The sequence below is a fragment of the Epinephelus lanceolatus genome, chromosome 5 (assembly GCF_041903045.1).
Source record: "Epinephelus lanceolatus isolate andai-2023 chromosome 5, ASM4190304v1, whole genome shotgun sequence".
In the NCBI taxonomy this organism is placed as follows: Eukaryota; Metazoa; Chordata; class Actinopteri; order Perciformes; family Serranidae; genus Epinephelus; species Epinephelus lanceolatus.
The window spans coordinates 28,136,167-28,150,706 of NC_135738.1; the positions used below are offsets into that span (position 1 = coordinate 28,136,167).

Here is a 14,540-nt window from a genome sequence, read left to right on the forward strand (position 1 = left end):
GTAAAAATACAGTGGAGTTATGGCGTCCTATGCAAAGAATTAAGTCACGCTTTCTATTTGTGCGTTGACTGTAAAAATACAGTTTTTACGTTGTAAAAACATTGAATACAGAGGACAAGCTGCAAATGTTGTTTCAGTTTTCGCAATGATATTAAAAAAATTAAAAAGTTTGGGTGTGCGGAGCATCAAATTTTATGTTAACTTGCCAGATAGCCTCAATAACCAACTCCAGCTTAACCAAAAATACAACACTCAGCTAGGTTAAAGTTATTTCTGGAATCATGCTGAAATGTGACATTAACATTTTTAAGTTACGCACATACACTTTAGTATAACTGCACACAGTCTGCAACATTTTAACGTAACATAACTGTTACCTACCCGCGCCTAACACTAACATAACCTTAAGGCTACATTGCCCACAAGGCAAGTGTATCACTGACATAGCATAACTTTAGCCAACCAGTGTTAGCATGGTGGAGCTTTATTTTCCAACTTCACACAGACGCTGTTTGTTCAAAAGTATTATCATCCTAGATTCTAACACTTATGTATTACCTTTTGACTTCGGTGCATGCCGGTCAGCCGCTAGATATTTAGATAATGAGCTAAGCATGCTAATTATCACTAACATGTAAATGAAATGATAATAGAATGTCACTTACCGAAAAACTGGAGCACTGGTGGTTCAATTACCTGCACAGTTAGTCTTATCATTTCTCTGCTAGCCTAGCTGACAACCTGTCAGTCAAAGTGAACACGCCCTTAATTATGCAGAACTTAACAGGATCATCATAAAAAAATTCACCCCCCTGTACAGTTGTCATGAATGATGAAGGGAGCCATAGAGACCAAAGCCATTTTTTTTGCACAAGACTGTAAACATGTTTATTTTAGCTGTAAAGTTTGAACATGGGAGTCTATGGGGATTGCAACCAGCCTCCAGTGGCCAGTTGATGAACTGCAGTTTTTGGCACTTCCGCATTGGCTTCACTCGTCAGCCCTGGAGGTTGCCACTTGCAATTTGAGCTTCTCTGTCCTTGTTGTGGTAGCAGATCCGGCTTGGACATGTTAGTCCCTCTCAGGACTTTCCACTGGTTAGCTAATCGTGACTGTGGAGATTAGGCTATGTTATGTTGTTGTCACATTTTGGCTGTATCGTGTTGTTAATAATCGTGCATTGGGGCTGTCCAGTGCTGAAGTTTGTCACCTTGCATGTGAAAGATGTCACTTACCTTGTGGTCACTTCTAATAGGCTAACAGCTATTTTGTTGAATAGTCTTTTGCCAAATTCAGCAAAAAACTATTTTAATATCAAAAGTGCTGTGTAGCATATCTGCTTTTATTGGAAAAAAAAGAGAACCTAATTATAAAATAACTCTGGAGTCATGAAGGTTGACTATTTTCTTAGAATGTATTAGTCAAGCTCCCCGTCAGCACCCAGAGAAAAAAAATATCCTAGAAACAGCCAGCACATTTGCTTAACGCTGCCCCCAAAATATAACCTCATTAGCAACCTTTGAGTTGAACACTTAAAAACATCTGACAGTCACACAAACAAAAAAAAACAAAGTCTTCAGCTTTTACTAGTTGCTACTCTACTAACTTGTAACAGCTTCTCCATGTGTTTTTCATGTCTGTGTTTAAAAGTCTGATCAAGTCCTAAATTTGTAATGCCACTATTTAAAAGATATTGTCGATAGAATGTTTATTGGATTTTTTATTTGTCTGTGGGACAAGCAAATGCATTTATTCTATTGTCAGTTGTGCCACTGCACTGGTAGCTGCTTCATAAGTAACAGTATCTCTCATTCTGTCAGAGAGAGGCCACCTGGATGAGGTGAGCCTGCAGATGGATATGAGAAAGGAGAGATAAAGGTGACATAGAAGTGTTTCCAGCTGAGGATCACTATGGTGTGGTTAAAAGTTGCTTGTTTGGGGTATGCTGTTGGATTCTGTACGTACACATGTTTGCAACTGTGCTTTGGGGTTGACCTTGTTTTTTCTCTGAAATCAGCTGCTTGCATCAGGTGTCAGGAGATGACTGTTGGGATCCCATCAAAGGAAGGGTATAAATACAAGACACAAGGAGCAAGGCAGGAGCAATCCCTCTGTATGAAGCCACAACTCCTGGTAACAGATGCTCCAAGCTGAGACAGACTCTAACATAGACAGTGTATGTAGTGTGTAGGGCCCTTGGCTCCAGGGCTTCCCTTGTGCTCCCATGCGGAGAGGACCCCCAGGGGAGCTGATGCACAGCTGAGACCGAAAAAAACAAGGTAAGAGCCCAGCTGACACACATGCATACAGGCTCAGCTGTTTGTCTCAAAGGAGAGTTCAACATGTCAAGTACACTGAGAGCCAGGAAATGAAGGAGCACTGCCAGATTCGAGCTGCCCAGGGAGAAAACGTAGCGAGGAGACTGAAAGATGGATAGATGGAAGACTCTAGAGAGTGTGCGCTATAGTCGTACAATGGTAAGATTGTTTGACTGCTTTATTGTCTGAACTTGTCATGGAACTTAGATAGTGTGGGAGGAGATGAAATAAGGTCTGTCAGTGCAGCAGTATTATTGATCTTACCTGTACTACATCATAAGAGCACTTGGCTGCTGAAATATGACTCTTAAATTGAATAGTGTTGTGTTTGGAATAATTCTTTATGATCTTTATTCAATATGATGGGTTCTTGTTTTCTTTCCCCTCCTCTTTGGTCAATATATATGTTTTATGAAATAAGTTTCCTGTATCTCTGAGCTCTTTCCCCCCTGCATTTTAAATGCCAGGCGGAGGCTCCGGGGGCTCCAATTCTCTCTCCAGCCAAGAAAATGACTAATATAAATGATTGACAGCCTTGCAGGGATAAGGTTGCCCATTTAGCAAACTCGCTGTGTCAAAGGAAAAAAGTCACAACGGCTCCCTGAGCGATGGGATTGGAGATGAGAGAAATGAAGATTTTTGTGCTGTATCGATCCCCCAATGCTTGTCTCATGCATTTTACACAAGATCTAAATGCCACTTATGGTATAATACAGCACTGCAGGTCCGGGCTCGCTGCTCTCTGTTCAGTGGGATTTCAGGCTACTTGGTGTATGAATTCAACAGGAATCAAGTAAAGCTGTTAGATTGTGTCATGGGATCAATGTTGAGAATGCACTGGTGATATCTGAGCATTTGAACCTTCAAATCTTTTCTCTGGCATCCACAGCTATGTATCTCATGGACAGCTGAAATTATTCTCATAACTTTTGTGATACATCAAACTAAGCTCTCCTCTCCTCTCCTCGCCTCGCCTCTCCAGGGTCTGACGTCTAAATCGCATCATGGCGGAGGAGAGCCCAGAGACAGATGGCCCCAGATCCTCCATGCCGGCTGAGCTCCACCATCCCCACTCTAAGTACTCTCAGTGGAAATTTAAACTGTTTAGGGTGAAGTCCATGGAGAAGGCCCCTCTGCCCAGTGAGACACAGCCTGAGGATGGAGCCTTGTTAGGGATCTCACCTCCTGCAGCTCCAAATATAGACTTAGATAATGGTGCGGGTCCAGGGAGTGTTATGAAATTGTGCCTAGGGGGAAAAACCAAGGAAAATGTGGAGGGCCTTGGCCACAGGATAGATATGAAGCTACAGGAAATGGAGACCCACATGAACCACCTCAGGTAAAAACATGTCACTATGCTCTATGACCTTCACTTTATTACATGCATTTGTTTTTAGGAATTTCACATTTTCTTTCCTCTGTGAAGGGGCTTGTGTCGTCTCTGTGGAAAGGTCCTGAGAAAAGTCAAAGGACCTGTGCACGATGTTCAAGGGGATCTGGATGAGGTCACCAAAAGCGCCCTGCGTAAAATGAACTGCAAGTTCCTCAGCTGGCCAGAGATCATCCTCAAAGTCTTCAAAGTGGATGTGACAGAAGACATAGAATCCGTCCACCCTCTGTCCTTCTGCCATCGCTGCTGGGTGATTGCCATACGAGGAGGAGGCGTCTGCAGCTTCTCCAAAACAAGTGTCCCTGAGTGGAATCCCCACTCTTCCCCCTGCCACCTTTGCTCCCCCAAAAAACCTTCATTCAAGCGGACTGGGAGGAAGAGGAGGTTAGCCATTCCCAGAGCCCAGAGTTTGGGAAAAAGAAGCAGGAGAGACCACGGCGACAGCACTGCGGGTGGTGAGAGGAGGGCTCTGAGACAATTCGCCGACTATTATCATGGTCCTGTGCTCAGGGGGTGGAGAAAACCTACCATCCAGAGAGAGCAATGGGTGAGGAACATCACCCACTGCCAGAAAGACCACCTGAATACCAAGCTGATCTCTGAGAAGCTCCCTGTTGACTTCCTCTTTTCTTTCACCTGCCTGGTGTGTGACCACCTGCTCTCTGATCCAGTCCAGTCCCCCTGTGGGCACCTCTTCTGCCGCAGCTGCATTATAAAATACATCCACGTCCTGGGACCTCACTGCCCGGCCTGCAACTTGTCCTGCACCCCTGATGATCTCAGTCTGCCTGCCAAAGCCTTCTTATCAGCCCTACATTCCCTGCCTCTGCTCTGCCCCAAGAGCGGCTGTGGCAAGCAGGTAAGGCTAGACTCATTTAAAACTCATTGTCTGGGCCATGAGCTGGGTGAGCAGGACACAAAGCAGCAGTCATCAGACCTTGACAACTACCTGCTAGCCAATAAAGGGGGAAGACCCCGTCAGCACCTGCTATCGCTAACCCGCCGTGCCCAGAAGCATCGGCTCAGGGATATGAAGAACCAGCTGAAGGCGTTTGCAGACAGAGAGGAAGGTGGCGACCTCAAGTCTGTGTGTCAGACTCTGTTTCTGCTCTCGCTGAGGTCTGCGAATGAGCACCGGCAGGCGGACGAGCTGGAGGCCTTGATGCAAGGTAAGAGGCTATTATAAGGCTTTTGTTCAATCAACACATAATCCTCCGCAGCCAAGAATAAGGGACAACAAACAAATGAAAATTATGATAGTGTTTGCTCATTAATATTTCTGCCTATCTCTGAGGAATACTCATAAATAACAATGAGTTGAAAAGTTCACTATTGAAGAGAGAGAAGAAAGTTTTCCTATGATTTTGATTGAAAAGCATTTCATTATTGTCCATCCCTTTTTATTGAACCGCCGCTGTTGCACGCTCAGCCCCTCCCTGCTTCTCCCCCACACTCACTCCCTGCCTGCTTGTCCGTCAGTCTCTCAGTCTCACACTCCCTTTAATGCACAATAACAACTCTTGTGAAGGGGCTGTTAGAATCAAAACAACATCAGCAGCTCTTGTATCTGCAAATTACACAGACAGCACCATCCTCCTCTCTGGGGAATAGAAGCCAGCTGGTGTCTGTTTTCATCTGCAGCCAATACATCACTTTTGCCAGCTTCACTGATTCACCCTCTGTCCCCTTATAACATTTGGAAATTAGGAAATATTGGATTTTGTAATCATGGGCTTGTGGGCTTTTGACAATGATACATTCACATTTGGGTGTTAAATTCGCAATTTTCTCTGTCTCATAGTATAAATGACTCCAAATGCGGGATATCAAATGAGGAAATGTTAGATACTGCAGTTCTTTTCAAAGCACTAGAAATGGGCTTCCACAGCTTGGTGTTAAATAATTCTCTTCATGTCTAAATCCTTTCCTCTCGCCTTCTTTTTTTCTATTTTTTTACTTTGCCTCTTTCTGTCTCTCTCTTATAAACTTTCTCTTTTCATTTTCTCTCGCTCTGCAGGCAGAGGCTTTGGGTTGCATCCTGCTGTGTGCTTGGCCATTCGGGTCAACACTTTCCTGAGCTGCAGCCAGTATCACAAGATGTACCGGACTGTCAAAGCCACCAGCGGCCGCCAGATCTTTCAGCCCCTGCACACCCTGCGAGCCGCAGAGAAGGAGCTTCTCCCTGGCTTTCACCAGTTTGAATGGCAGCCGGCTCTCAAAAATGTGTCCACATTGTGCAATGTTGGCATTATTAATGGGCTCTCTGGATGGGCTTCCTCGGTGGATGACATCCCAGCTGACACCATCACTCGACGGTTTCGCTATGATGTGGCACTGGTGTCAGCATTAAAGGATCTGGAGGAGGACATCATGGACGGGCTGAGAGAGTGTGGGATGGAAGACAGTACTTGCACCTCAGGCTTCAGTGTCATGATCAAGGAATCCTGTGATGGCATGGGCGATGTCAGCGAGAAGCACGGTGGAGGACCAGTTGTTCCTGAGAAGGCTGTGCGTTTCTCTTTCACTGTTATGTCTGTCTCTGTCCTGGCAGACGAGCAGGAGAAAGAGGTTACCATCTTCACTGAGTCAAAGCCAAACTCAGAGATGTCCTGTAAGCCCCTTTGCCTGATGTTTGTGGATGAGTCAGACCACGAGACACTAACAGCCGTCCTGGGGCCTATAGTTGCAGAGCGTAATGCAATGAAAGAGAGCAGGCTCATCCTGTCTGTGGGCGGACTCCCTCGCGCCTTCCGCTTTCACTTCAGAGGCACGGGATATGATGAGAAGATGGTGCGCGAGATGGAGGGCCTCGAGGCCTCAGGGTCCACCTATGTCTGCACTCTTTGTGACTCCACTCGGGCAGAGGCCTCCCAAAACATGGTGCTCCACTCCATCACTCGCAGTCATGACGAGAACCTAGACCGTTATGAAATATGGAGAACCAATCCTTTTTCTGAGTCTGCAGATGAGCTGCGAGACAGAGTCAAAGGAGTCTCTGCCAAGCCCTTCATGGAGACCCAGCCCACGCTGGATGCATTACACTGCGACATCGGCAATGCGGCAGAGTTCTACAAAATCTTCCAGGACGAGATAGGGGAGGTGTACCAAAAGGTCAACCCCAGCCGGGAGGAGCGGCGCAGCTGGAGGGCAGCCCTAGATAAACAGCTGAGGAAGAAGCTGAAGCTCAAACCGGTGATGAGGATGAATGGGAACTACGCCCGCAGGCTAATGACCCAGGAGGCTGTGGAGGTGGTGTGTGAGCTGGTGCCCTCGGAGGAGAGGAGGGAGGCCCTGAGGGAGCTCATGAGGATCTACCTCCAGATGAAACCCGTGTGGCGCGCCACCTGCCCTGCCAAGGAGTGCCCCGACCAGCTGTGCCGCTACAGTTTTAACTCCCAGCGCTTCGCCGACCTTCTCTCCTCTACCTTCAAATACAGGTACAACGGTAAAATAACCAATTACCTGCACAAGACCCTGGCCCATGTGCCTGAGATCATAGAGAGAGAAGGATCCATAGGAGCCTGGGCCAGCGAGGGGAACGAGTCGGCGAACAAACTGTTCAGGCGCTTCCGGAAGATGAACGCACGTCAGTCAAAGGCATTTGAGCTTGAGGACGTGTTGAAACACCACTGGCTCTACACCTCAAAGTGCTTGCAGAAGTTTATGGAAGCTCACAAGGACTCTGCCAAAGCTCTGCAAGCTACTATTGACCCAATAGAGAGCCAGGATTATGAGGACATGTCTCTGGAAGATAATGACTTTTGATTTTTCTCAAGATAGTTGTGTGTAATATTTGAATTGCCTCCATCAGTGATATGGACTTGTTTACAAATATACCCATTCACTGATATTTAGAATAATGAGGGAGTGGATTTTATGGACTTGAAGCCAAGTTTTCTACATTTTTTTTTTTTTGTATTTTGTTGTGATTAAATGAATTTTGCAAATTTAAACCAACATCATCCTTTATGTTTGGACTTTACAAAAAAAAAAAAAAAAAACAATTTCTTGCACTCAGATAGAGTAATTTCCAAACATTTACAGAAATAATCTTTTTTAAATGTGTGTTTCACTTGTTTAGTATTTTTATATTTGTATTGCCTTTTTATATACATCTAACTTTGCCTTGCTTTGTTGCTGCACTGCTCCAGCACAAAGATGGGACAGCAGAGGAATAGAGAAGCAACACGCAGGTTTCTTTTCTCTTGCTCTTAGCAGGAAAGTTCTTCTTCTTTTTTTTTTATCTTCACCATCTGTGAAATATGGCGCAGTTTATTGTATTGCAAGGATGTGACACATTTATGAATTTATATAGAGCGGATATTTATGGAAACAGATGAAAGTGCTGTAAGTCATGGAGGGAAATTGTGTTAAAAAGACCACATTTGTGGCCACTGTATTAATATATCATTTGAGCTGGAACAAAATGCAATCACAGAGACCCAAATGTTCTTTGTTTCATGAGTGCCCTCTGAAAAAGATTACTTTAGTGCTTTATCGTGGGATCCCTGAGGGGCAGAATAGATGCCAGGTCACTTTGAACCAATTTTTATCTCTTTTAGTTTTTGCACAGTAGAGGATAGATGATACTTATTCGAATTCTTCACATAAAATAAAGCATATACTGACCTTTTTGTTGATATCATAAAAATACAGTATGGTCCATTACGAAGCCTAATACCCCATGGACTCTCCAGCAGGCAGGGATTTTTCTTAAGTTCTGTATATAACCTGGCTCTTTCTCCCTGCTGATATTTCTTCATTGCCACGGTTGACAGAGGAGAGGGATGAGCGGGAGCTCGAGAGGCTGGATGTAAACTGATTTGTTGGCAACTTTATTTGTTTGATTGATTGATTATATTGTCTTTTCTCTGCCCTCGCCATTTTGAATTGTGACAGGCAATTTTGTTTTCCTATTTGATTGAATGTTTGATTTTATTTTACTGTCATAAGTTTAAGCATATGACAGCGGTGAAATATTCACATTTCATTCCATAGTTGTCACTTTCCTACAATACTGTCGTGTTTTAGAGTGCAACTTGTCTCATATTTGTTGTGTTTTTCTGCCATAATGAATTGCATCTCCAAAGTAATGGATGATGGATGATTCACGAAATTCCACTTGTTCACTCTTCTGCGAGTATTTCCACATTTTTTTGTTTCCATATTACACTAAATATCAGGCAAACTGTTTCAGATGTCATTTACTTTGCATACTAGTACTGTATTACACTGAGGCTCCACTACTTTTTACATTTTAAAGACTACACAGTATTCACACATTTGTGCTGTATTTCCATTGAAGCAGACAACTTACAATGTTTCTGATGAGTTACCTTTACAGAGGAATTTGTACTTTATTTGTCCTTGTTTCCTCCAAAGAATAAATAAAGATATAAACTGACTTGATCTCCTTGTTTGTTTTTATTGAGCAAATATATTTGGTTTTATTTTAATATTGAAGAATTCAGGATTCAGGCACATTTTAATCTGGAAGACAGCACTCATAACTGCTTGGTTTTTTTTTTTTTTACTGTGGTACTAAAATAAAAAATAACTTCCGTCTCATATAAGACTGTGAAAGCCCTTTAAAAAGATACAACTATAAAGACATTCATGATTTAATTTGATTCAATTACAGGTGTAACTGACTACAGAAGTGTACAATAATTATTTATCAATTATAATTCATTTAATCATAAAAACAATTGAGGTATATTTTGCCCTCAAAGCCAGTTTTACAAACTGTTGATTTACCCTCTTATTTTCCCTGTGGTTCTCGATGGAATACAAAATAACTGCAAATGCATATAAAACTGATAAAAATGCAAACTAGAAACAATGATATATCAAAATTTTCTGTCACATAAAATGTTTGGGGAAAACACATTAGAAATAAACAGGTCTGAAAACAGAATGTGAGGCAGTTTATTGTTTATTTCGTCAAGTACAGATCAGTTTATTGGGCATTTTTCATTCGATAACCATCATTTTAATTGTGGAAAGAATTGTAAAAAAAAGAGTTCGGCTCCATCTGGCTATGAAAGAAAGTGTCTGGAAGTTAAACTTGTGGCACATAATAGAATACAAAATTGCAACAATCTGATTTATAGCTGGTAAAAACACAAAATAGAAACATTGTGGATAGACTTAAATTTTTAATGAAAATATACAGATGTTAGACGGGAAATATAGGGTTGCAATTTTATTGTTTGTTTTTTTCCTTCACAAAAATTTCACACAGAGTACAGATCAGAATATTATGTATCTTTTATCAGTTGTTTATTCATTGCATATAAACATCCTTATTACACACAGAAGTTTAAACCGTGGTCAGTAAACTCGATTCAGTCAAAAAGCCTCCTGAAAAAGCTTTTTTTGCTGGGGGACATTTTGATTGTCGGAGGAGTTTTCCTGTCCTTAACTTTCATGGGGGTGCGCTTCAGAGGCATGACCTGTCGAGGTGGGGTCATCTCCTGGTACGGCAGGCCTCCGTGGTCCAGGCAGAAGTACTTCTTGCTGCCCTGAGAGAGCCTGAGCAGCAGCGTTTCAGACAGTTCCATGCACTGGGCATGGACCCAGTGTCCCCCCTCACCTCTGGAGCAGAAGATCATAGCTGGCCGGTGGAGCTCAGTGGAGTAGTACGGCTCCCACGTGTTGGGGTCCACATTACAACCCAGGCAGCATTTGATCCAGTAGCCTGTTTGTGATTCATCCTCTTCATCGTCCTCATTGTAAGCACCCTCTTCTCCCTCACTGCTGTCCTCCAGCTCGTGTGGCTCACGTCCGAAGTAGAGCTCCTCAGAGTCTTCCAGAGGAGTGGAGTCATCGTAATCTGTTGACTCCTGGCTGCAGCCCTGGGTTCCTTCTTCCTCTCTGGCTTCTCCCTCTGTCTGGAAGCTGACCTGATAAAAGTAATGCATATCTGCTTGGGACGGCCTTCCCTCAGTAGGCACAGCAAGTAGGATGCTTCCCTCCCCAGCACTGCCACCAAACCAAGTGCGACTGTGGATGATATCTGGGGTCCACTTAGGTGGATCCAGGGGCTCAATGTGGATCCCTTTTTCATTGAGAATCACAGTGCTGCACTCCATCCTCTTCTGAGAGTCTGACTGATAGCCACCTAAGATGATGTATCTGTGAGTGGGACCTGTGCGGGTGATTATGGCGCTAGAGATGGATATGCCGGTGTCTAGAGTCTCACAGGAAAGCAATGGGCTTCCCTGCAGAAGCTCAACACGCAGGCGGAAGAGTCGAGGGGGGCGGGAGTCAGATGTGAGTGAATGACCCCCAAGGAAGTAGACGCAGTCTTCTCTAGCAAGGGCCAAATGGAAAGACTGACCATCGAACAGCTCAGGTACAATGTGCGCAGAGGAGCAACCAAACTGTAAGTCAAACAGGAACACCCGAGGAGGACAGTCGATAACGCTGTTCCAGCTCTCTGTGGTGCGCTCTCCCGCTGGCATGTATGATCGACCCCCAAACAACACACAAGCTGTCTTCCCCCGGCTCTGAATCATGCTCATTGTGTGGCCGTACCTGGCCCCCGGCACTTCTCCCACCAGTTCTTTCTCTTTGCAGCACAGGGTCAGTTTACGATTGCAGCCGCGGCTATCAACGGTCAGCAGGTACAGGCTGGATGAGATCTCGTTATTTGGAGTGCGGCCGCCGTGGATGAGGTAACTCTCTGGAAGCCCGTCATAGGGGTCGAGGCGGCAAACAGCCGGGCAACGTAACGGAGGAAGGTAGCACGACTCATTAGAGAAAGAGATGGCCCTCAGCTTCATCTCGCCACGTTTGATCCGAACCCCAAACACTCCCGTTGGACATGAGCGCTTGGGCCAACCTTTCTGGCCAAACAGGAGAGCCTCGCCATCCAGCTGCAGCAGAGAGAGGCCAGGCTGTACGAGGCCTGCACAGTTCACTGCAGTTAATGGCTGGAGGGTCATTTTCCTGCAGGTGCCTGCATCAAAACAGCACACAAACACAATAATATGTCAGTCAGCTGTTGATTGTTTTCATACAGGGGGGTTTAAATTTGACTTCCTGTTTATGATAGTAACATCTGGAGGATCATAATCCATGTGATCCAGACCCCCAAAACATATAAACAGTCATTACATTAAACACATGACATTAAATACAATACTAACAACTACTAACAACACATTTTATAGGAGTCATTTTGCCAGGATGTGACATTTTGGGGATGGAGAGCACAAAAACCACGACACACCTACCAACACTAACAATATACTAGGTTAATTTACTGCCACTCTAACAATATGTTGTTTGCTGTATGTATGCTGCTGTTGTTTTTTGATTCCTACAGTCAAACATCAGCCACAATACATAATTACACACTCAAATAAGTAAAGAGACATTACCTCCTCATGGGGTCCCTTTACTTTTTCCAACAGCAAACAAAACCTCATCTAAATGTTTTTAAACCAGAGCCTTACAGGATGTATTTAAACGCAGCATGAGACACAAACAAATACTTCCAAGAGCTGCTTCACTGAGTCAGTAACTTTCTGGGAATGTGACAGTACTCAGCATGATTTTCCTGGAAAAATGGGTCACTTTTTCTGGGGTCAGCACCATTATGAAATTACTGGACAATGACACACAGCGTGGACGTTATTTTGTGCTACGTACTGGCGATGTGGATTCTGCCTTTAAAAGGATGATGAATCAAAACAAAATTACTGCATTCATTTTTCAATTTAACAAATGACTTAATATATCTTTTAGAGTCATCCCAACAATTTATTCTGCGTCACGCTGTTGTGCCATCATTACTTTAACTGACTTGTATAACAATATAATGCAATTTCAGTGGCTTTAACAGCAATATTTGTACCACTGTGGACAGTATGAGTCACTTCAACCCCGGCAGTGTTAGACTTTTACAGGATGGTAACACAGGCTCCACACAAGTAACAGCAGCACAATCTTGAAATAAAAAGCCTGAGAACTATTAATTCCTCCTTTAATTAAAAAGCATAATATTTAGTTTGCTTACCTTACGGCCAGGGCCGGGATGCCGTGCTCAAGCTCACTTTAGTGTGACTCTTACAATCACAAGGTTGGAGCTAAAGGGCTCTTTATGTAGCCAAACTTTGACAAAGGCAGACAGCGAGAGAGTTTGTGAAGCTTCGTTGACTCACAAACACTTCCAGATCTTGAGGTTAACAGTGTGTGACTGCTGCTCACTGGCAGGTGTGCTGCCTGAATGCATTTAGTGTATCACTTCAAAGTTATTGCTGGATATCAGTTATACAGAGGAAGCTACAAAAGCCCCTGGTCTGTTGTACAAGAACAATGTTAACCTGCATAAGACCTTAAGAAATTCAAAACTGTATAGATACATTTTTTTCCCTTCAGTAGTTGAACAAGACACAAAAAGGGAGATTGCATTTCTACATTGGATGAATAAACTGTGTTTAACACATCCAAAACTGGCTTTAATGTAGTGAAACAGTGGCTAAATAGGTTAATGAAGCTGATGTCCATAACAGGCCAGATAACAAGCATGCTGGGAAACATGACCCACATTGTAAAGGAAATGTATGACGACAAAATGTTTTAAATTAGCTCAACATCATTTGTTCTTTTTTTATTACCACAGGGTGTTTATTGACATAACCAAGTTAAATTTAAGACTCTTTAAGACCTTAGTGTGAGTACTCTTTCCAAGTAAACACACTGATGTCAGTTCAAAATGATCAGTAAGGAAAAATGAGAATTGGGTGACTTTAAGCTTAATGTGTAAAAATAAAACAAAATGTCATCTGCGTGGAGTTTGCATGTTCTCCCAGTGTCGGTGTGGGTTTTCTCTGGGTACTCCGGCTTCCTCCCACAACCCAAAGACATGCAAGTTAGGTTAACTGGTGAATTGGCAGTAGGTGTGAATTTGAGCGTGAATGGTTGTCTGTCTCTATGTGTCAGCCCTGTGTTAGTCTGGCGACCTGACCAAGGTGTACCCTGCCTCTCGCCCAATATCAGCTGGGATAGACTCCAGCTCCCCGCGACCCCCAACAGGATAAGCGGTTACACAAAATGACTGAATGAATTAATGTCATAAATGTTTATTTATTATTGCAATATTCAGAGAAATACTGCAGTTATTTTTCTGTCCAGTGATTGTAAACAGTCATTGCTTCTGTCAGGCTGGAGAAATCCCATCGAATCGAAATTTAAAACAATCTAAGACTCTTCAAGACCTGTAGACAACAAGACACACCTCTGATGTAAATCATTTGTGCATGCTCTCTATGAAACAAAGTCTATCAGACAAACTTATCCATCATAGTCTGTCAGTTTTCTTATAGTTAATCCTGAAAAAAATGACACACATTCACTGTCTTTGAAAAATGCTCATATTCAACCATTTTATCTTAATTATTGTTTAAACTGAAGAAGATGCACACAACCATTTAGCCACACTTCAGGTTTATTAATATGCCTCCAACATTAATATGAAAATTGAACATCTAAAATGACTTGAAATCCCATTATTTATTACCTGTGGCCAAACCATTTTGTAATAGCAAAATACTCAAGTAATTAACTTTATGTAGATGATTATAATAATTTTCTGGTTTATTCACCAAGGCTATAGGGCTCCTAATTCAGTCAATCTTTTTAAAGCTGATTACAGGACATAATCAAACTTGTACTCTTAAGTTAATTATGAGGCAGCTTACACTGACCCTCCACTCGTCTTTAGAAATGTTTTGTATATTAGTTAAGAGCAGCCTTTTCAAAGGTGAAAACAGAAGAATTTACTGAAGCACTGCACCATGAGAAACAATGCATCCTTTTAAATG

The 14,540-nt window shown here is 43.1% G+C and overlaps 2 protein-coding genes across 3 annotated transcripts; one reads left to right on the forward strand and one right to left on the reverse strand.

Annotated features, from left to right (window-relative positions):
- The first annotated feature begins 2,102 nt into the window (after window positions 1-2,102).
- rag1 (recombination activating 1) lies at window positions 2,103-9,117 on the forward strand. Of its 2 annotated transcripts, none has more exons than XM_033635746.2 (4): window positions 2,103-2,279; window positions 3,301-3,657; window positions 3,745-4,877; window positions 5,726-9,117. In XM_033635746.2, the coding sequence occupies exons 2-4, from the start codon at window positions 3,323-3,325 to the stop codon at window positions 7,471-7,473; spliced, it is 3,216 nt and encodes a 1,071-aa protein (XP_033491637.1). In that variant the 5' UTR covers window positions 2,103-2,279; window positions 3,301-3,322; the 3' UTR covers window positions 7,474-9,117. The 2 variants fall into 2 exon arrangements, with proteins under 2 accessions (XP_033491637.1, XP_078024140.1); XM_078168014.1 differs by lacking the exon at window positions 2,103-2,279 and adding an exon at window positions 2,301-2,477.
- Window positions 9,118-9,620: 503 nt separating this feature from the next.
- rag2 (recombination activating gene 2) lies at window positions 9,621-12,921 on the reverse strand. The gene is made up of 2 exons (XM_033635890.2): window positions 12,734-12,921; window positions 9,621-11,671 (listed from the first exon to the last, which is right to left on the reverse strand). The coding sequence occupies exon 2, from the start codon at window positions 11,655-11,657 to the stop codon at window positions 10,056-10,058; it is 1,602 nt and encodes a 533-aa protein (XP_033491781.1). The 5' UTR covers window positions 11,658-11,671; window positions 12,734-12,921; the 3' UTR covers window positions 9,621-10,055.
- Between the last annotated feature and the right edge of the window lie 1,619 nt (window positions 12,922-14,540).